The 23,480-nt window shown below is 31.3% G+C and overlaps 4 protein-coding genes across 4 annotated transcripts; 2 read left to right on the top strand and 2 right to left on the bottom strand.

The window, feature by feature from the left end:
- Positions 1-2,966: 2,966 nt before the first annotated feature.
- Positions 2,967-4,971, bottom strand: HELRODRAFT_63981 (hypothetical protein; the record flags this gene model as incomplete). Its single annotated transcript, XM_009017794.1, has 7 exons — positions 2,967-3,169; positions 3,317-3,487; positions 3,632-3,866; positions 4,012-4,160; positions 4,363-4,432; positions 4,519-4,559; positions 4,881-4,971. 7 exons carry the CDS (start codon positions 4,969-4,971, stop codon positions 2,967-2,969), a joined length of 960 nt encoding a protein of 319 aa, XP_009016042.1.
- Positions 4,972-6,190: 1,219 nt separating this feature from the next.
- Positions 6,191-7,679, bottom strand: HELRODRAFT_125154 (hypothetical protein; the record flags this gene model as incomplete). The annotated part of the gene is made up of 4 exons (XM_009017795.1): positions 6,191-6,278; positions 6,495-6,620; positions 6,919-7,056; positions 7,615-7,679. Coding segments are annotated over 4 exons (417 nt in total), but the record flags the coding sequence as incomplete, so codon positions are not given.
- A 4,706-nt stretch (positions 7,680-12,385) lies between these two features.
- HELRODRAFT_160870 (hypothetical protein) lies at positions 12,386-13,717 on the top strand (the record flags this gene model as incomplete). The annotated part of the gene is made up of 1 exon (XM_009017796.1): positions 12,386-13,717. One exon carries the CDS (start codon positions 12,386-12,388, stop codon positions 13,715-13,717), a length of 1,332 nt encoding a protein of 443 aa, XP_009016044.1.
- A 4,938-nt stretch (positions 13,718-18,655) lies between these two features.
- HELRODRAFT_188445 (hypothetical protein) lies at positions 18,656-20,553 on the top strand (the record flags this gene model as incomplete). Its single annotated transcript, XM_009017797.1, has 6 exons — positions 18,656-18,881; positions 19,137-19,403; positions 19,762-19,893; positions 20,017-20,071; positions 20,247-20,367; positions 20,462-20,553. Exons 2-6 carry the CDS (start codon positions 19,144-19,146, stop codon positions 20,551-20,553), a joined length of 660 nt encoding a protein of 219 aa, XP_009016045.1. The 5' UTR covers positions 18,656-18,881; positions 19,137-19,143.
- Between the last annotated feature and the right edge of the window lie 2,927 nt (positions 20,554-23,480).

Consider the following 23,480-nt stretch of genomic DNA (forward strand, 5'->3'; position numbering starts at 1 on the left):
GGATGAAATATATCAGCCTTCTGTTGAATATATTAATAATGAATATAATATTAATCATGCAATCATAAATATGCAGACGATCCTAATTATGCATATAATAATAACATTAATTATGCTATCAAAATTGGGACTACTACTGGTTATAATATTTCAAAATATAATACTTAATTACCGTATCAAATAATTATACTTTGATGTAAAATATAAAATTATATTTTGCGTTAGCAAGTTAGAAATAAATGATAAAAGTAGTTTCTACATCAGCTTCTAATGTGTCTGTAGACATTGAGATCTTTGGCTTTCCCTGTTTAAATGAGTAACAGTTATTACATCTATAATTTATCATAAAAACACAAATTCATTATCAATTATTAACTAAATTAAATAATAATTAAATACACAATTTAATAAACAATAGTGTAGTTTATAAATTATTAAGAAAATTTAAATTCGAATGTTTGTACAGCAACAGGTTAGCCAGCAAGCTATGCTGTCCAAAATTAAATCTTTTCCGGTTCCGTTTAGCTAAATTCTAAATAACTAATTCTTTTAGATTTATATAGTTTCTATCTAATTGATCTTTGATTTAGTCTACCATTTCAATTAGTACGTTTATATGGCTGAATAACATCACTGATCTCATTTGTTGCTGGTAAAAAATGAAAAGTATTCTTGCATATACAGTTATTATTAACCACGGGACATTAACTCGAGAGCTAAATTCTTAATTCAAGTCTAAGCTGATAGTGGGTAACCCTAAAATTTACAAATAAAATTAGTTGAGAATCTTGAAAACATTAACTACACTGTAATGGTTTTACTAGATTTTAATGTTTTAGCGTGGATGATATTGTTAAATGGGATCTTTTAAATCTCAATCAATCAATCGATCGATCCATCCATCCATCCATCCATCCATCAATTAGTTTATAAAGCGCTATTTCCGCGATGTTCAACAGCGCTCCTCAATGAATTTTGCAAACAGATGGGTCTTGAGATCCGCTCTGAATTTCGTAAGTGATGGAGAAGTAGTCAGAGAAGTAGGTAGAGAGTTCCAGAGAAAAGGGCCAGAAAAGGCAAATGCGAGCAAAAAAGTGAGGATAACAAGATGATTGCAAACCGGGGCGTTTAGGTTCAATTGAAATATATGATAAGTACTTAAGAAATAACTTAAATTGAGACTTATACATTAATGTGTAAATTTTAAAAATTATTCTATATTATATAGGTAGCCGGTGCAAGAGAACAAGATTTGGAGATATATGGAAAAAGAAAATGGCACGAGCAACTAGACGAGCGGCAGAGTTGTATGCTTTATTTAAAGGATAGAGTGTAGAATCAGGAAGACCATATTGGAGCGAGTTACAATATTCAATCCTAGATAAAACTAAAGAAGTAAGAAGAAGAGTAGGATCGTCAAGAAACAGCGAAAGTTTTTTCATTCTACGTAGAGGAAAATAAGAACTTCTAGTAACACTATTGATCGGAGAAGAGAGACATGCTAGAATCAAAGATAAAGCCTAGACTACGAAACATGTGAGAAACATCATGAGTTTTAGAATCAGGTAATAGAGCGTTTAGATTTATTAAAACAAATTAATTCAAATTTAGAAGGATTAAGTTTATGATATATAGAGTCAGACCAAGCGATAATAGAAGAAAGACATAGAGATAGATTAGGAAGAACACTATTGAGATTAGATAGAGGAAAAGAAGTTTAAATATAAGAATCATCAGCATATAGTTGACAAGTGAAAGAAAAATTATTAATAATACAAGGTGGTTCAGAAGTATAGAGTATAAATAGAAGAGGACCAAGGATAGAACCCTGAGATACACCAGACTTCATCTAATATTGATAAAGCGAAATGAGTAAAGTGAAGAAATCAGATGTGAATGAAGTAACATTAGACCACATAGGATTTGTGGATTCAACGGAGCGAAATGCCCAAGCTTATCAAAAATTATGCAAGTTCATCAATTTGGTATGCTAGATTTGTTAACTGACTAGGTTAGTAAAACCATGAAATTCATGAAAATGACAACAGAAAAGTTTAGTATCGTACAAGAACTCACAGAAGTGTCAGGCGATGTTGACTTTGTTGACTGCTGCAAGTCAAATGAGGTGATGGATGTGACAAAAGTTGAGACCGTATATCGTCTAAAGGACCCATGGGCTGAATTAAAAGAAGCTGAATCAGAAACCTACAAATGAGATAGTTGAGGAAATCTCAGTGAAGAGCATTTTTTATATTAAATTCCATAAACCCTAACAGGACTCACACATGAAAAAATGAATTCAACTCTAAAATTGTTATCGAGGGAGAGAGTAAGAAGAATGGAATCAAGGAAATTATGAAACTGGTGCTATAAGGAACAGGCTGAAAACGACTAAGAAATGAGATTTTGAATTAAACAAGTGAACAAGGAATTGTTGAAATACAGTTGCACTGATTGAGTCCAATAAAAATTGACACGTGATGATTAATCAACAGGTAGGAAGGAATTGCAACGCGATCATGCAGAGTTAAAATTAAAAAGGCATTTAAAATTATTGTTCAATCTACTAAAGATTCATCTTGGATATCAAACTTTGCTGTAGACGCCAGAAACATCAGTGTCAATAGAAACACTGACACAAAATCAAACTTCAACACAACAAAAGAGCCTGAGCTTCTTAATTGCAAGCATTACGTAGTTTTCAATTGGTTTCAGTTTAAATCATTACAGTTTCATTTAAAGATACCTTATTTATAATCTCTCAGTTAAGTAATGCAATGAATCAAGTAATTGGATGAACTAAAACATGTTTGTTTATAGCTTTTATTTTGTCAACAATAAATGATAATTTAATATTTCAGCTGGTAACGTGATTAAACATTTGAACAAAACAAATTTCGACAAGCCACAAAATATTGAAAAGTAGAAAACTGGCAACCATGTGCTGACGTCAAACTTGACAAAATTCACCAAAAATTGAAAATGAAGTGGAAAATAAATTTTGACCAATCAAAACAAACCGCTCTCTTGACCAGCCAATCAAATTCCCAGTCGAGATCCAATTTTTTATCCTTCAAAATTTCGTGCATGAGATCGTACAGGTAAGAGTAATCAGGTGTGGCTGCAAATGACAATGACCTTACATACTTGAAGTAGGTCGACATTTGAGCTTTTGGAGGTAATTTAAATTTATATCTTAGACTATAAACCAGCTAATAGAATATAAAAAACAATAATTCGGTAATTCAAGAGCCAAAAATACAAATTTATTTTTAATAATAGTATGCTACAACAGAAAAAACACTGATATACAAACGAGGATGATTCTTGCAGAGTTCTTCAATAGTAGTTTTCTGTTTGGTCTCGCCAATCTTTTGGTATCTCTCCTTAAGAGTGTCTGCCTTGAGGCCTTGCCAGGGTAGGGAGCCCCTCATTAGATACATGGCTACATTTCCTAGAGCCTCAAGGTCATCCCTTCGACTTTGTTCTAGATGGTGTTGTGAATGTGGTGACAGTGCTGATTTAAAGGATTCACATTGTTGCAGATTAACATAATCAACCATCATGTAAGAATTAAAAAAACTCAATCAGGTTGAATAAACATAAGCAATGATCAACAATAGTTACTAACCATATCCCAAATGTGTATTAACACTCATATATCTGGCAGTTCCAGTTAAACTTTTGTGATCTTTGAAAGGAATATGGAGGTTAGTTTCAGGGTCTATGTAGCGTTTAGCTAGGCCAAAATCAACGAGAAACACTGTTCTTATGCTCTGGTATGTTTGTCGACCAATGCAAAAATTTTCTGGCTTCATATCTCGATATATCAGTTGCTTACCATGAACGTACTCCAACCTACGAACCTGAAAGGGAAACGAATTTTGTTACTGACCAACAATGGTTTTAAACTGTTATCTCCCTTCTAGATTGATTTTAAATGATACGCCAAGCTAAACATGAAGAAACATACAGAAGAAATAAGAAAAAAAAAACCCAGCAAAATCTAACAGCTTGCATTGTGAACATGGCAACTGTTTTTGTAGTGAACTTCCTGCCACACATATCAAATAACTCTTCTATATTGGGTCCCAGCAGGTCAAGGACAAGGGCATTGTACTTATTGTACTGACCATAATAGTGGGCATTTGGTATTCCTTCTGGCGTGCAAAATTGAAAATGACTAGGGTTGAGAATTTGTAACTGAAATTATTGAAAACTGTTAATCTGACTGAATAATTTGAAAAACTTTTTGTTATTAGATAATAACTGATCATTCATTAATGTCTATTTGCCTATTCCATAAAGAAGTATTTCAATAATAATTTTGATATCTATGTAAACCAAAAAATTTCAATATACCCTGTGGATTCAGCATTTTGTAATATCTAAACTCAAACACCAGCTGCGGAGTTTTAGCTTTAGTCTGCTCCTAAAAACAAGAGGCAAAGAAAAATAAATAAAATGATTAAAAAGAACGATCAAAAATCAAAATTAAAATTAAAAAATAAAATTTACCAGTTTTATTGCAACAGATTCATTTGTATGTACATTTCGACCTAAAAAAGGACAAATTCAAATTGTAGAAAGTTAAAATACAATGAGCTGAGTATAATAATGACACAATAATGAATATTTAAAATGTAATAATTATTAAAATGATGATGATGGCAAGATTTATGATAAAAATTATCAATTTTTATTTTTAAATGATAACTCTGAAGCTGATAACAACAAGAAAAATTCTGATAAGGAAAATAATAATGATAAAATAGATAAAAATGATAAAAATAATGTTGATGAGGAATATAAAAATTAAAGAGTTCATTACAAAAATGAAAATGATGATGATGAGGACATTTTGATGGCATTAAACGAACCTAAGTGAAGTTCTCCAAAGTTTCCAGCACCAATTTTTCGGCCTACAGAATAAACATTGCCTATTAAATAGGTCTGTTGATTCACTTTCATGTACCTTGCTGTGGTGGATGGGACTCTATGACAAGTTTATTTAATCATGAATCGTGTATGATTAATATTAATGCTTAAATAATTCATTTTATGAAATTTATATGAGATTTATATTTATGATAATAACGTTGGCAGGTTTATGAGCTAAACAAGAATAACTCGGTGGCTTCAAAACTTTTAATGTTCAAATCAAAAGTCATCACAATGTTAGTTAATGTTATATTGTTGTCACCCACCATTCAAAATAATTTTATTAGGAAAACAAAAAACTTAAAAAAGTAACACCAATTAATTATTAAACGGACCTGTTAGCAATATACAAGTTGTCTTTTCTTTCATCCTCAGCTGATTCTTCACTCCTGAAACATTTTTTTAACTTTTATTTTAATATAATTAAAAATTAAATAATAGATCAATCAATCAATCTTCGTTTTGCGTCCAGAGACCCGGTTTCCCGAGGTAGGACGTACAAAGATGAAAAGATGAAATTCACCAAGAAACATTTCTAACAAATGAAACACCTACATTTTTTAACAAAAAGTGTGTTTGCAGTATATTTTATTTTATGATTGCTTTGTTGATTATTTTAGTTAAATTAAATATTGCATAAATTAAATTATTAAATTTTCAATAAATTTATTTTCGGTGGGTGACTGTTACACTGAAAACAGTCAAATTTCTTCTTATTATAATTATTTCAGACCTAAAAATGTTTTTAATAAGCAGTAAGGAATCGAATTTTTTATCGGTTTTTGAAATTTTTTTTTATTTTAATTTATTTCTTTTATTTAGTGTTCGGTCTCATTTTTTCAAACGCAGTCAACAATCCGCCATGCTGAACAAAAAAATCTTTATATGTGATACTGGAAAATTTTTAAGCGCACAATAAATTTTAATAACACAACATTGCATATTCTGCAAGATTAAAAAGATGATTTAAACGAAATAGTTTAAAATATTAAAGTTGAATGATCAATAAAGAGTTGTTTCGTTATAATAGTATTTAGTAAATGTAATTATCTCTCGTTAAAACATCCAAATTATTGAATTCAGCAGGACGACTGTTAGAGCAATATGTTTTATCATTTAGGACATTATTAAAGTTGTCAGCAGTAGTGTTAACATTGTTAATGTTGTTTAAATTATTGTTATTAATGTTTGAAATGCTGTTGTTAGGGTCCATTTTAATTCCACTGGTAGAGGATTCATAGCTGAGAGTCATCCTTGCAAAAATCATCCTTTCTTCATAATCATACTCGCACAAAATCTTGTTGCCGCAAAGGTAGTAGCGATCGCCGACACAAAACCTAAAGTTGTATTTATTTTTTCGATGTAAATTGCCAATTTTTTAAAGAAAAATCTTATTAAAATTATTTAAAATGGTGCGAAATAAAATTATAAAAGTTTGCTTTAAACGAATAAAATATTCAACTAAGTCAGTCATCAAGTAATAAACCAGAGATAAGATGATCGAACGACCGTTCAATCAATTGACCGACCAACCAAACTACCAAATAACCTACCTATGGCTGCACTGTTGACATGCGAAACATTCAAGATGGAAGACGTTATGTCTGGCTCTCATGACCATCTCAAAGGCTGGAATGTTTTTGTGACAGGCAGAACAATAACCAGTCGAACCAAATAATCTGTGTGGAAAAATTAATGTTTTTCTGAGTGTGTGTATCTCTGTGTCTGTGTGTGTGTCTGTTTGTGTTTGTGTGTGTCTGTGTGTGTGTGTGTCTGTGTGTATGTATGTATTTATGCGTATGTATGTATGTGTGTGTGTTGTTTGTGTGTAATGGTGTAATGTGAGTGGCTCTTTGTGTTTGTATTTGTTTCTTTGTTGGTTTGTATTTGTTGCGCGTTTATCCAAAAATTAAAAAATGAAGAACTAATCGAATTTTGCAATTACACCACAAATACAGAATTAATGCAAAGAGAAACTTCAAATAATCTCTCCTGCAGAGAATGAGATTTTCTTTAGTGAAAAGTGTGGAGCCAAGTTCGGCCAGCCTGCACTGACAACATGAACATTTCAGACAGTCCTCATGCCAATGCTGATCCAGAGCTTTCAACATGTACCTTTTTTAGATGATATTCACACTTTTTTACTTATTGTTTATGCAACTGACAACATGTCGATCCTTGCCTGGATGCATTAAAACTTTTACACCCTGTTGAAACTAGCATACATCCACAGAGCAAGACGTACAATTCCCGTACACGCAAGAACCGTGTGGTAAGCAGAAGCGCAAGGTGTCTGCTGGTATTGATGGCCCTTGCGTTTTGGGCATACAGTATTCGAACCAGGTCAATGAGCAACAACAACGACAAAAAATCTGGCACTTCTAACAGGCCAACCAATTAATTTTTATTGTAACAGATTTTGTAATTTGTTAATCCATTAACAAACATTCAGTACAGTGAAGCGTTGTGTTAGTGTGGTATAGAGTTAAGTTTCTCTTGGTATTCGAACCAGGTCACCACACAACTGTTTGTTGGATTGGTAAGGAACACTCATACACGCCATGAGCTATTTTAACATATATTTAAATATCATAGAAACTGTGAACAGGAAATGAGGATGGAAAATATTTTATTTATTACGATGTAAAGTAGAAATAAAATCTGCATGCCAACCTGTCTTTAATTTTTTCTTTGCAACCAGCGCATTCAAAAAATTTGTTGTTGTTGTTAATGTTGTTGTTAATGTTGTTGTTGTTGGTGGTGTTGTTGTTGTTTATGCTGCTTACACCAATGTTGTTGTCGTCGTCGTTGATGTTATTAATGTTGTTGTTAAAGTTGTCGTGATTGTTGTCCAATGTTGTAATTGTTGCTGATGTTGTTGTTGACGATACGGTTGTTATTGGGGATAGCAGCGTCGTTGTTATTTGTAACGATGTTTGTGGTAACGACAATTTGTTGTTTGGCTTGCTGCTGTTGCTGTTGTTTGGAGTCTTAAAAATGTTTTTGTTGTTGCCGTTGTTAACGTTGTTGTTGAAGTTGCTATTACTGTTTCGATTGCTAATCATTGTTGTTATAGGACTGTGTTGGTGACGATTTCGTTGTTGTTGTTGTCTAGAGATGATGTTATTGTTATTGTTGTTGTTGTTTATTGATGATGTTATTATTGTTGTTGTTGACCGCGATGATTCTGTTAACCTTGGAATTAACTTTATTTTTTTATTTCATCAATCTCTCAAACAAACCTGCACGCAAAGCACTCAATAAATCAACATAGCATATGTTTTTTTTTCATGTAAACACAAATAATTACCATTTAAAATTGAAATTTAAAAAAAAGTTAACTTTTTACACGCACACAAAACAGACTGATGTCCAAAATGCTTATGTAAATTAACATGTTGATGCAAATAAAAATTTTGCGAAGAATGTATGTATGTATAAACAGTCCCATTCGTGTACGGACGCACATATAGTACATAACTCAAAAATACACAAACATATACAAACAATTGAATTAATACACAAAAATATACATATGCAGGTGCATACAAATATATTAATACAAATAAATGCATGGACAAAAATTCACGTTTTCAAGTTTATTTTTAACTTTTCGGCGATCGTCTCAAAATGATGCTACGATTAGTTTATATATGACCCAGCAAGAAAACACACACATACATACAAACAAGCAAACAACCATACATACGTACATACATACACACACACACATACATATATATACATACATACATACATACATACATACATACATACATACATACATACATACATACATACATACATACATACATACATACATACATACATACATACACACATACACACACACACATACACACACACACATACATACATACATTTATATATGTATAGACTATATACAATTGTTTGACGCCTCTTCAATGACGTTTTCTTTACATGACTGACGCATTCGTGACACCGGCGTCATCTTGTTTATTTATTTTTTCGTTGTTTTTTTCTTGTCGTTTTTCTTTGGTTTATATTTTATCGCTGCTTATTATTTATTTTTATATTTTATTATTCTTATTATTTTCGGTTTTTGATATTTCGGTTGTTGCTGTTGTTATTTCTTTTACGATTGTGTCTTTATATTGCAATTGTTAACACACACACACACACACACGCACGCACGCACACATACACTCACAACACACACATAAACACGAAAACACATGCACACACATAAACACACACACACACACACACACGTGCATTCACATTGAAAGATTGAGTATTTGATAATAGAGAATAAAGAAAAAAAGAACAAGAAAGAAGAGGAAGAGAGAGGAGAGATAGAAATAGAGAGAGAGAGAATGAAATATAAAAAGAATGAAGAATATAAGTAAGAGAGAGAGAAGTAAGGTGTCATAACTCCATACAGCCACATTAACCTTTATGAACCTGTCTGCAACAAGACGATGAAAGGCTGCTGCAGCTGTTGTTGTTGCTGGTGGTGTTGCTGTGTGTGTGTGTGTGATGATGTTATTTGTTGTTGTTGTTGTTGTTTTTGAGATCGTTGTTGATGTTATTTTCGTTTATGCTGTTGAGGGTGTCATTTTTGATATCATGCTATTGTTTTTGCTCTGGTTATTTTTAATTAAATGCACATACAGTTAAATTTTTTGTAGCCATTTAAACCAGCATTCAACATGACCAAATATACATGCATTCTGTCATGTATACATAAATACATACACGAAATCAAATCAGAAACACACACACACACTTACACAGACACACACACACATACATACATATATACAAACATACAAACACACACATCTACAAACAAAAACAAACAAACAATGCCAACGTTATAGCAGCGTTATAAACAGCAATATTCTCATTAAAAAATTTACACCCCGACACACTTTGCTGACGTCATATGCATCACGTGATCGTGTATATATATATATATGTGTGTGTGTGTGTGATGTGTGTGCTGTGTGTGATGTGTGTGCGTGCGTGTGTGTTGGAAGGAGACCATATTTTATTTTATACTGTATTGTATGAATTCTGCCGAATTGTTGGCATTAATCAATTTAAAGTTTGTCTTTTCAATTTTCCATACTAGAATTTTCTGGTCATTGTTCAATATGTTGAAAATAGAATTAAACTGTTGTTATCCGAATTCATCATTCTTGATGTTTTAGTTGACGATTTTTTGGATGATGTTGCTAAACTTCTTGTTGATGGTGTTAGTGATTTAAGATTTCGTCAATGTAATTATTTTTCATCTTTTGATGTCTTTTTTTCTCAAAAGTTTTAAAGTTTTTTCCAAGTGTCATATTGCGATTTATTAAACTTCCCCTATTTAGGTTACTTTTGTTGTCGGCAATATTATTGTAATTTACGATGTTGACGCTGTTATTGATAAAATGCGCTTTTCAATTTTACTAGCAAGTTGTTCCTCCCTTGAGATTTTGAAATGGAACGGTCCATTTTTATATTCCACCCGTATAGAAAGCGCTATGGATATTTAGATTTTGAGATATTTGTATGATTTTATTGATTTATTGATATTGTTATTTGTTATTACTGCTAAGTAGTTTGCTTCAGTTTCTGATAAAGTTTGGCAACAACGTTACTCATTTGTATAGGTATGCATACATCTTCATAAAGCTTTGCCGTGTTCTGGATTTATTTATTATCAGTTTTTATTCTAAACATACAACACAACAGTGCAACACACACTAAAAAGTGCAGGCAGTCGTACAAACACGCAAACAGATAGACAAAGAAAAAGATAAACAGACGAATAAAAAAATAAAAATACATACACACGTACAGAAGACAGACAGACAAACGTACAGACAGACAAATAGACAGACAGACAGACATATAGAAAATAATGGACGGACGTACTCGTACAAGTCCCAGAGCGCTAACTATCCAATCAACTTTCACCTCGATAAGCGATGTTAAACGATCTCCCTCTTTTTTCATCTTCCTTCTTCTTTCTTTTTTTCTAATTTTTCTCTCTCACTTTGTCTCTTTCACTTTCTCTCTTTATGTCTATCTTTCTCCAGTTTTAGTTCTCTTTGTAACTTTTTAAAATTTCCAAACACTTCGTTTACTCATATGCTAATACATTTGAATATACTGCATGAATTTAAATCAATTACTTGCTGGTTTTTTCTTGTTTTTCATCTCTCTCTCTCTCTCTCTCTCTCTCTCTCTCTCTCTCTCTCTCTTCACCCATATCTCTTTCTCAAGAGAGCTATCACAACAGGGCTTCAATTTGAAGGAAGTAATTCAAGATGTAACAAATTGATGCCATTCTTATATTTATTATGCATGTGCGCGTTTTTCAGGACTGTTTGTATAAGTGGCGTATGTTCGCTAGTGTGAATTCTACTTAGCGAGGACCTTTGAAATTAGAAAGTTCAACAAAAATAAAGAGTGGCGAATGTACACACATAGAATCGATAGTGATAGAGCGGTTACAATTTTTAACAGTAATTAAAGTAATATTCATACAAACAATAGAGAAACACCATGTAATAGTAAAATGCTAGAGTAGTAACGGAAGAAATTTTTTCATTTTTTTTATTTATAAAATGTAATTAATTAATTGATTGAATAATTAATCTTGATAAGAATTTAGCAAGCCAAATAAATAGCTAATTACCTGTCTTTCTTATTTCGTAAAAATTTCATGTAAATTATTTAATTTATATTCATTATATTATTAATAATGTTATGTATGAAATAAAAAAAATATCAGCATCAAATTAGTTATTTACTGTTATTGATGCTATTGTTATTTGCCATCATTATATTTGTTATTAGTACTTACATGAGTTGTGCTCGTTGTGTATTTGCCTATAAAGCTACCCTAGCGCGTTCAACAATGCTTCTTATAAGCTTTACAATATTTCACTGTAAGATTACATTGTAACAAAGTATTGTAAGACTATGCTAATGAATGTTTAAGCTTCTGCGCGCTAAATTTATATTTAGAACGCTGGGAATCGGTAAATTTGTCAACTTTACGCACAAAATTGTGATGATGTGTAAAATGGAGTGAGATCATATTAATTTGTGGTTATGCTATGCGAAGGAATGGACGGCTACTTTCAAAAAAATTTATCTAATATTTAACTAACTAACTAATTAATTAATTAATTTGTTTAACTGAATTTTATGTTTTAAACTTTGAAATTGAATTAGGATGTTTTGAATTGGTTATATAATAAGCAGGTTACAGTTAATTAAACTTAACAAAATATCGTTTTGAATAATTATAAAAAATTTTATTTTTTTAATTTTTAATTCTGTAAATCAATCTCTGTCAAACGCAGAGAATATTGGATTACCTAATTTAAAAACTTGTGGAAATCATTAAATAGTTTTTCTAAAACGGAATCGAATCGAACAAACTTCCGTTACGTGGACAATGAGCAAATTAAATTTGAAAGACCTCATCACCACCAAAAAAATTCCCAACAAAATACTGAACCGACCTCTTCCTAGCCCGCCAGACCCTGCATCTCCCAGTCCAAAACAGTTACCCAAGACAGTCAGGAACGCAACTAAATCTAAGAACGACTTTTCGAACTTCAACAAGACGGAGCCAAGGTTTTCCGATTCGACGATAACCAATATAGAGCAGAGTGAAAAATTTCAGTTGCGAAATAAGAATTCTAGATTAGTTCGGTCGGTGTTTAACATATCAGAAACTATCGATGAAAACGAGGATAGCGATGGATACGTCAAATCCAGCTGGCAACTTTTACAGACCAGTAAATCAAACGAAGTTGATGATTCCATATATCCCAATGAAAGGGACTTCAAAGTAAATTTACTAAATAATTCTTCCAATAATAATGTGAACGTTCAAAATAATTCTAACAAAAACGAACAAAATTGTAATAAAACACAAAATGTAAGGTCAACCTCTTCACCTAGTTTTCTGCCAAGTCAGCCTCCCAAACTTAATACAAAGCATTTACCTGACGATAAATGCTTGAACCGATTTAACAACAAACCAATTTCACCAAAATCACCGATAAAAATTGACCAAAATGTTTTTGAAAGCAAAAACTGTCTTGTACCTGGGAATGATTTAATGGATTTCAAGCGTAATTTAAAACCAGCATTACCGATACCTCAAAAAAAAGAAGGCAACCATCCAGTCAAACCTCCAAATCATATAAAAAACTTTTTCAATAATAAAAACTTACATTTGGACGAATCTAATGAAAAAACTAATAAGAACGACATCACTCAAAAACATTCAAGTCACAACAATTTGCACAAACTTATTCAAACGCCAATAAATATGTCGCCAGATGGGTGTTCTGGTGAAGAAAAAAGATACATAGATATGAAATCAAACGTAAAAAACAGCCGGCCGGCTCCACCAATCCCATTCAAAAGCAATCAAGACCGGCCAAGAAGTCAAATTCCAATCCAATCGAAACCAGTATCACGCGTGAACCCGATTAAAAATGTACAGCAGAATGAAGAGCGGAACGTGGTGGTCATCATCGACAGCGGCTGGGCTTGCGACCTGTGCAAAGGAATTAACAACAGTGGCGACTACGAATGTCCCTCGTGCTTGGCTGCGAAGCCAGAAAGTTGGAAGTGCAAAAAATGCAGAGGAATCCTGTCGACTAGAAAAGATGAATGCCTCAATTGCAAAATATTTCGCTGTTTGAATTGCCAAGAACAGAACTTCTTGCCCGCCAAGTTCTGCGGAATGTGCGGTCATAGAAAGCAATCGTAATTGTTTATTTGCTTTTTTCCTTCAAACAAGGTTATTGATACTCATTTGCAGCAATTAGTTGCCAAAGAAATAAACTGTATGCATTGTACATTAATCAAACGATAACCTTAAAAGCAATATTTTTTCCAACCTGTGTATATTTCTGTAGATGAGATCATAATTACTCAACCCGTGGTTATCGTGACAAGATTCCTGAGTAAGCATCGGCGTGTAGAGAGCGACATTCGGTGGTTTGCTGCATACATTTAAACCGCGCATAATATAGCAATAATTTCTTTGAATAGACTAATTAATTGATAAAAACTCACGACAGTTCCTGCGTAGTGAGTTAGTGAGCATCGACGTTATTATAAACACGAACATGAATGTACATACACATTTACCCATGTGAATGATTCCTCCGTTATTTGTGACTTGCAAGCGTTTCTAGAAAATTTATTCATTTATATTTGCCATTGATTTGTTCAATGCAGTCAATAATAATAGTATATCTTACATCAGTGGTTAGTTGTAATTCTATTCACAAACATTCAGGTAAACTTTATTTGTCTCTTCGAAACATTTCTTTTTAACATTAGATAAATTTAACATATGAAGAAAGATGAAATAAAAAAAAAACAATTTTTCACTATTAGATTCTCGACTAACTTCAAACAAAATAACAACTTCGGTGAATGTTGCTGTCAACAACAATGACATCAAACAATATTATCATTATTATAACGGTAACAACAACTCTATACGTTTTCCGTACAAATCACAAACATCAATTAAGCAGTATAACTAACATAATAGTCTTTTAGACTTAGTTTATCTTATTAATTATATAAAAATATGAACATACAGCACCCAGTTAGAAAGCCAAATCATATGTACTTACGTACGTACGTACACACACGTATATATGTAATACATGTTTACCAAGATTTTTTCAAGCCATTTTTAAACACCTCTGAAACTATATACAAGTGGAAAAAGTGAAAATGCGTTATTGTTTTTCTTGTGCAGCAGACAATATGATGGTTAAAAGAGAACTTACTAAGAAGATGTGACACGTGAAAATGTTACAAAAATATTGCTAATAAGATATTATCCACACGCACACACACACACACACACACACACTTCACATGAATGAAACCAGCACACTCCCACTCACTGACTATACACACAGACACAAACAGACATACACAATTGTAATGAATGCTACTGTTAATCAACAATATCACTGTAAAAAAACAAAATGTAAAAATTATTATACTAAAAAAAAGAACATTTGTACAAGACATCAATATTATACACAAAAGCAATATTTTCAAATGAATAAATGAAGAGAAAAAATTAAGAAACGAATAAAAAAATGAATAAACGAACGAAACGAATGAACAGATGAATAAAGTAATTAAAAACACAATGGAGTGAATGAATGATGTCCGTAACTTTTTCAGTACCTTCTCGGCGGTGGAAAATAGCTGGAAATGAAATATGACATAAATTATTAAAAAAAAAATAATTTACCAAACTACCCCATTCATTCAAACAACCATCCACTCAATTTATTCACAAGCCATTAAACCAACTTTTTTCATTAGCTAAACAACCAACTAACCAGCCAACCAACCAATCCACTAACCAGCCAATAAACCAACCAATCAACCAACCTAGCATTAGGAAGAACAACTTTGCTGGCAGCCATAGTAGAAGCATGAGCGTGAGTCAACCTCTCCATCCTCTCTCCGTAGTAATAAGTTTTGGCATACTCATCAAAGGCCATCGGATCTCGAAAATAAAGTTCTAACAGATCTTTAACCTGTTTTTATAAAGTAAAAATATTACTAATATTTATATTTAATTAGAGATAATATTATTTTATCCTCATTAATACAATGACACGTTAATATATCACCAAAAAAATATTACCAAAATTACTATTTACGTTGTTCTATTGCTGTGAGACTGTGCAATGTATACAAGAACACAAGCAAACAAACATCACCACCAACAACAGCACCAACAACAACAACATAGCAACACCACCATCCACACTGAACCTGCTCTGTGGCATATTCCTCTCTTTGTTGACCATTAGACTGGCCGAGATGAGATGTTGCCAGATAATCAGACGTCGACTGGTAGGAAAGTGAAGTGGGATATGGTTCAGATTGGTGACTTCTTCCTTGGCTTCCAAATGACCTAAATGAATATTAATTAAAGACAAAATTAGTTAGTTGATTAGTGTAATGAATTATACACTACTTTTTTAAAATATCTCTTACTTTGATAATTTCTTCAATTTGTTTAATAAAACAATGTTTTAAGAATTTTACATTTAAAAATTCTACATTTGCAAGTTATGTACAAACATATGCACATCACATACACATAAAAATACACATTATACAAACACACAAACAAACAAATACACAAACATACAAATGTATATGTTCACAATACACACTCACAACCTCGAATTAAAATTCATTCTTCTACCTTGCGGTCTATTTCTAGATAACTGTAGAATATTAAATAAAATATTTGATTGAATAAAAACAACAACAGCAACAACAACAACAATAATAATACTCATAAAAATGAAAATCATCATCATCGTCGTCGTCATCATCATCATAACCTGTACGTGTATGTTGGAGCCCTTTAGATTGTAGCCATCCAATGCTTTTATGGCACTATCAGCCTCATCTGTTGAGTCCATGTGCTGGGGAAGGAGTTCAGTTGTACAATTTTTTTATATCATAAAAAAAAAATTCAATAGAGTCAATTATTGAAAATAATTATATATATATTCTTACAAATTATATAATTCATAATAGCCCGTTAAAAATTAGATTAAATATAACATAAGATTAATAAAATTTAATACTTTAATATTAACATAAGTAATAAAATGGGAGTGATGTGAATGAAAATCTTAACCTACATAGTTCCACATGCTCACTTCACAAGACTCAAAAATATGGAAAATCCCAAATCAGCTAATTTAGCTGTTGTGTGTATGCATAATGTGACATAAGGTGTGTATATATTATGTGTGTATACACAAAGTGGCATCAACAGAGGATCTAGTTATATGTGTGCTTAACTTCAAATTTTGAAAAGCCAGGCAAGACTGAAGTTTGTATTTGAAACAAACTCACTCAGATTAGTATATGACTCAAATGTTTCTCTCTCACAAGCTGGATCAGTGTAGCATAATGTAATAATAAAACACTTGTATGTGTATGATAGCAGTAGAGCTGTTTTATTAGTAAATATTTGCCAATAAAGTTAACAATAGAACTAAATTAACTCAACCATTAGTTTGTATTGTTAAAATAACAATTGCCTAAATTGTTTTTAGTAAATAAAATGAAAAATAACTGACAACAAAGGCAAAATTTGAGATAACATCGCACTCAGTGACTTTTCCATATTTTTCAAATAAACTTCTCAGATCATCCCTCCTGGTGCCATCAGCTAATCGACCCACAAATAATTTAGCCGGCATCTGTTGGTGTTTTTGTGAGAAAATATTTTTTTGTTTGGATTCAATGTTCTAATTTGGATAATAATAATTCAACATCAACACAAGAGTTGCAAGTGTCTAGAAATCACTAACAATTAATCAGATCTGATGTGCAGCAAGACAAATTCCAAGTGTATGTTGTAATCATATAAGACAGGTTCAGTCCTAAGAGCAAAGCTGTTATATTTAATTAAAATTTTTATAACATTCACGAAAAGCACAAATACAAGACCTGGCTTGATTTTTCAAAATCATGTGATTACAGTCATAATTTCATACTAAGTTAATTCAATTATATCTGCTAGTCAGTAAGTAGATTTTTGTTACAGAAAAAGTTACAGCATGCAAGGCAATGATAAAAAAAAAGACAACGAAAAATAATTAACAGAGAAATTATTGATAAAATCAAAAATGTATGATGAGGGATTAACAAACATAATAAGTGATCATAAACAACAGTTAACAACACTAACAGTTATCATCAGATCAGGTTGCTATCTATCTGATCTCATGCTAAAAGCTAACTAACAACACTGTTAGTTAGCTTAGTTAGGGACTAAGCTTAGCTGAAGTTTAGTTAGTTAGTTAGATATATTACTCTACTTAACTAAACTAAAGACTAAACCAAACTATTGAGATTTGACTTTTGAGAAGAATGAGGCCGGGCAATAAAACCAATAAATAAAAAAGTTGAACGATTTAATCAACTTGTCCCGCAAGTTTTTACCAGCTTTTTTAGCAATAACGAACAGCAATCAAGTTTATTTACAACTTCATCATAGTTTAGTTTAGTTTACGCAGCAGACAATGCAATGGCTCACACGTTGCATAGTTAAGAACTTGAAAGAAAATATTAAATAAAAACATGATGAGAAAGTTTTTCTATAACATAAACTTGTTTCGAGATGGAAAGTCATGCTGTCCACTACTAAACGCAATCAAACCACAAACGCAGACCCAACCGACTAACTGGTCCCTTTTATATTCGCAAAAACCTTTTTCACACTCCGCGCCCGACAAGAAGGCAGTAGTGGAAGTTAGCAAGTAAATGAAAAGTAAACTACCATAATAAATTAAAAATTAATGACATGGTCTTGGTATTATAAGTAAAGGCTTGGGTCTTGTCGTCATATATATAAAATAAAAAGTAGTATATTTAGAATATGTAGTTTCCATCTACTGTCAATATACATGTAAGGCTTAATCGATATATAGAAATCAATTTTATACATGTTGTTACTGATAAAAGTAATAAAAAATATATATTTTTTATTTCAAAGTATATATATTTTATAATATGTACAATGATATATTATAAAATATCATATTTTGATGGTACTTTTAGTAAAGTTAGTTATAATAAAATAAATAATATAGACTTGTTTTGGTCCAAAGTAACAACGCCAATTGTGACGTACCATCGGCCTGTTTATTTATTTTGAGGTGATTGTTTACTAAATAAAAGTTAAATTGCGAAATCTTTCAAAATAAGATGAATAAAACGTAAATAAAATACACGTTAACAATTCTTAATTACATTATTAAATAAATTGTTTTATTATTAGTTTGTAGAAGTGGCTGGCAAGTGATTTGTGAAAAACAACCACTAAAACTAAAAGTTATAAAAGTAGAAGTACTGAAGTAATAATTTACTAATTTACTTACTTTAATAATAATAATTTATTTTTTTTTATTTGTGAAAACAACCACTAAGTTATATAAGTAGAAGTAATGAAGTAAGAATTTACTTTAATAATAATTTTATTTTATTTTTTTTAAGAACTCACTAATCTAATTTTGATAAATTTAATTAAATTTTACATTTAGTTACTTTTTTAAATTTAAAATTAACTTACAATTACGAATTAGAATTATTATGTTAATATAATTTTTATGGTGAAAGATGAGTTCATCCACGAGATCGAATCTTAACAACAACCCGATGCCAACTACATCATCATACCCGAATGAGGACCCCACCACCTCCTCCTCATCGTCTTCATCCTCCTCACAACGACCGTCTGCTGGTCCATCAACTTCTTCAGGCAGCAACAACAGCAGCCAAGATAACAACAGCAGCAACACTAGTGGAGCCTTTGAATGCAATATTTGCCTGGACACTGCCAGAGATGCTGTGGTCAGTATGTGTGGACATCTGTTCTGGTCAGTTTGATTTGATGATAATTTTACTATTTATTGTTATGTTGGGTCGTTATGTTCTAACTATACGTATGACTCAATACTACTGTAATTTTAAAAACATTTGCATCATATTCATACTATTTCAATAATTTTTCATCAGTTCATTCCATTGCAGTCAATGTTTAGCTAATTAACTACCACACATTACAGCGTCCATGTTTAAATCTTAATTAGTGCTTTTTAGGTACTTTAAATCAGTAATTTGAAAATAAATCTAAAAATTAATTCTAGATTTTTAGTTTGCTTTTGAATAATAATAATTATTATTATTATAAAAATAATAATAAATCAGTAATATAACAGAAAAACATATTTATAGCTGGCCTTGTTTGCACCAGTGGTTAGAGACGAGGCCTTCGAGAAAAACATGCCCTGTATGCAAGGCAGGCATCAGTAAGAGCAAGGTTATCCCTCTCTATGGTAGGGGTAATACAAACCATCAAGACCCCAGGTTGGTTGGCTGACTGGCTGGTTGGCTGGCTGGTTGGTTAGTTGTTTGTTTAGTCGGTTGGTTGATTGATTAGTTGGACTTTTAAAATAAATATATTTAAACTGTTAACTTATTTTTATTCAGAGATAAAGTACCACCAAGACCTCAAGGACAGAGATCAGAGCCTGAAAACACCAATGTAATTTAGCGTATTTATTTACCATAGTCACCATTGTAATTTACCATCATCACTGTTGTAAATCACCATCATCGTCATTAGAAACCACCATCATCTTCATCATTGTTACACAATCATCAACTCTTGAATTTTTAATTATTATTCAATATTTTGTATAAATATTTAAATGCAACAGAGTTTTCCAGGTTTCGGGTTCGGGGAGGGTGCCGGATTCCAGATGTCGTTTGGCATCGGGGCATTTCCATTTGGATTTTTCGCCTCAACGTTCAATCAGGGAGACGGAAGAAATCAGAATGGTAAGTAAATAAATTGAAATGCACAAACGTTCATAAATATACTGATATTTTTCAATTTTTTTGACCCTGCGATATATTTTTTTCTTCCTTTCAGGGATAAATGCCCCCCACCCTGATGAAAGATTCTTAAACAGAGTTTTCCTAATCATCGCTCTGTTGTTTCTCTTCTGGCTGATGATGGCTTAGATTGTCAAGTGTGAAGATGGTGAAGTTGGTGGTGATGATGGTGAAGATGAGGCTTGCGATGACGCTGAGGAGGATGGTGATGATGCTTTGAAGATGATAACGATAGTGAGAGCATGTGATTGATTCCTGGTCGATTTATCACTATGCAGTTGATTGGTTGATTGATTGAGTGATTGATTGAATGTATTTATTACAAATTACATCGAGTTGTCATCTCATTAATTTGCATTTTTTATGGGATTTATTGTTCACTAAAGCCTCAAATGATTAAAATCCTAATCGTTGTTGTCGTCATCATCTTCACAACAAAAAAATAACAACAACAACATAGATAAATAAACACGATGATAATAAAGGTATAATTATTTAATGTTAATTATGTTGCTACTATTATTATGTAAAAATTTTTTTTTGTCGCTTCACTGTACACACTATTTATCATAATATCAGTGGTGACGGTGATGATTTCAATGATGATTACAGAAGACTGATGATGATGATTGATGGTGATGATGATAGTTGGTGATGATGATGAATAGTGAAACAATTAACTGGTCAAGGATGTACAAATAAATTTGCATTATTATGTTTTCAAATCATATATCAGAAGAAATATATCGTAACCGTCTGTCTGTCGGTTGATTGATTGAATGGATGAATGATTGAATGAATGTTTAAATGAATGGTTGAATGATTGATCACATGATTGAAATATTCATCGATTGACGAGTCAAAATTTCATTTCATCAACCTAATTGTTTATATATTGACCATTTTATCAAATTGTCAGTTTATTCACAATTTAATTGGTCGGTTGATTTATTTATTAAATTTCAATCAGCTAGTTTAAATGCTTCTATGGCTGATTGATTAATTGAATGAATAAAATCTAAACTGATTGATTGGCTCATTGAAATGATAATTGATGAAACGAAACTAATCCCTCAATCAATAAAATCCAACAAATGACTGATTCATCACTATATCCGTATTTTCTTCAGTCATTTCATTCTATTAACCCATAATTTTGGTTTTACTGGTTGGTTTCAGATTGTCATACTACACACCAACACAATCACATACATTTGCATCTTCATGTATACATGGATATATATTATGTATATAAATATATATATATAATAATAATTATTTGTTTATAATATAACAATAATTACGGACTTATTTACTAATTTTGAATAAAGTCTTGGAATAATTTTACGCTTTTGGACCCTCACACACACGCAAATACACACACGCAACATTCGCACAAATATATACATACTGATATATACATACACACATATACATACACACACACAAAAATAAATATTCATTTATTAATTGATTAATTTATTTATAATTTTATATGTGTAATCTATTTTTGTTATCACACTTTAGAAAAGTATGCCACTAAACACTTATTTGGTTTCATTTTGATCTGATCATACTCTGGATATATATGGATCATACACTAAAACAGCAACCGCAATAGTTACGTTAATTATAATTGGTTAATTATAATTAAAATAATTATAACAATAATATGGTTATAATTATTTTCATTTATAATTATTTTCAGTTTTTAAATAAAAACAACTCTATGTGCTAAACTCAAACTGTGCTCACATTTTCATTACTTTACATTATGTCTACTTTTCGTTGTCCGTTACGTACCTTATTTGCTGTTGTTCATCCGGATATATATTAATCATAAAAAACGTCATCATTATCTTTCTCTCTCTCTCTCTCTATATATAAATATATATATATATATATGTATGTATATATATATAATACACACATCAACTTTAGATAAACTAACAGGCGAAATGGTCTTTTTACTTCATATTCATTTAAGAAGTGTTAAGAGATGTTGAAAGTTCAATTTTCGTTACAGTCCAGTTCTTGGGATACTACGATGTTACAAATCCAAACATTCCCTCCACATATCGACAAACAACTTTTTTCAATATTTTCTTACAGTTAATTCATAATCATAAACCATACGCTAGTGGATAGAATAGGGGCCACCCAAAGAAATATTCACTCCGGCCATATTTTAGCATTGGATCTCTGTCTGCCCTGCTAGGCAAGACATTAACGGTGGATCTTAGGCCACACGTTTGAGTATATCAAAAGTTTCCACCAGACGGTATCTATTTATCTGTACCTTCCATCTTGATTGATGTGCGTCGTTTCTTGTAGGCGCTAAAGAATAAGATATCACATAATATCAATCATTATCTTGTCATTATCATCTTTTTAATTATCACTCGTTATCAAATGACGCAAGCAGGCAGTTAAATAAATATTTTTTTTATTATCTACATCAGTACCAAATATAACTTTAGGCTATATTTCTTGAAGAGATATAATAGGTTTAACCAAACGAAACCAACGTGGGTGAAAAAATATTTAAATTTTTCAGATAAAATCAATTCGAAAAACTAATGGAAAAAATTATTTATAAAAGATAATATAATAATTATTATTATTATTAAATCATAATTATCTGAAAAAAGTCTTGACGTGAGCGAGCAGTGGCCACAAGAAAACAGATCCAAGATGGGTGCAGTAGATTTCTTATTAAAATCCATATTAAAGCTATAATTCACATTAAACGCTATAATTAACATTATATATTATTATCATTCATATAAACGTTGTTTATAAAAAAAAATTAATGTTTAATTTATGTACAAATTATAAATGAATTGATGTCATGACAACGTGTTGGAAAATTGTGATCATAATTTTAAAATTAAAACCATAAATTTCGTAAATTGTAAATATAATAATATTAAATCGCACTAGAAATATGTGCCGTGCAGAAATAGGTAACAATAGTTTAATCCCAAAATTAATAATAATAAATATATATACACAATTGCTACTGTTGTTGAATCCCACATACTGTCAATTTTTAT

Source organism: Helobdella robusta, assembly GCF_000326865.2.
Source record: "Helobdella robusta unplaced genomic scaffold HELROscaffold_2, whole genome shotgun sequence".
In the NCBI taxonomy this organism is placed as follows: domain Eukaryota; kingdom Metazoa; phylum Annelida; class Clitellata; order Rhynchobdellida; family Glossiphoniidae; genus Helobdella; species Helobdella robusta.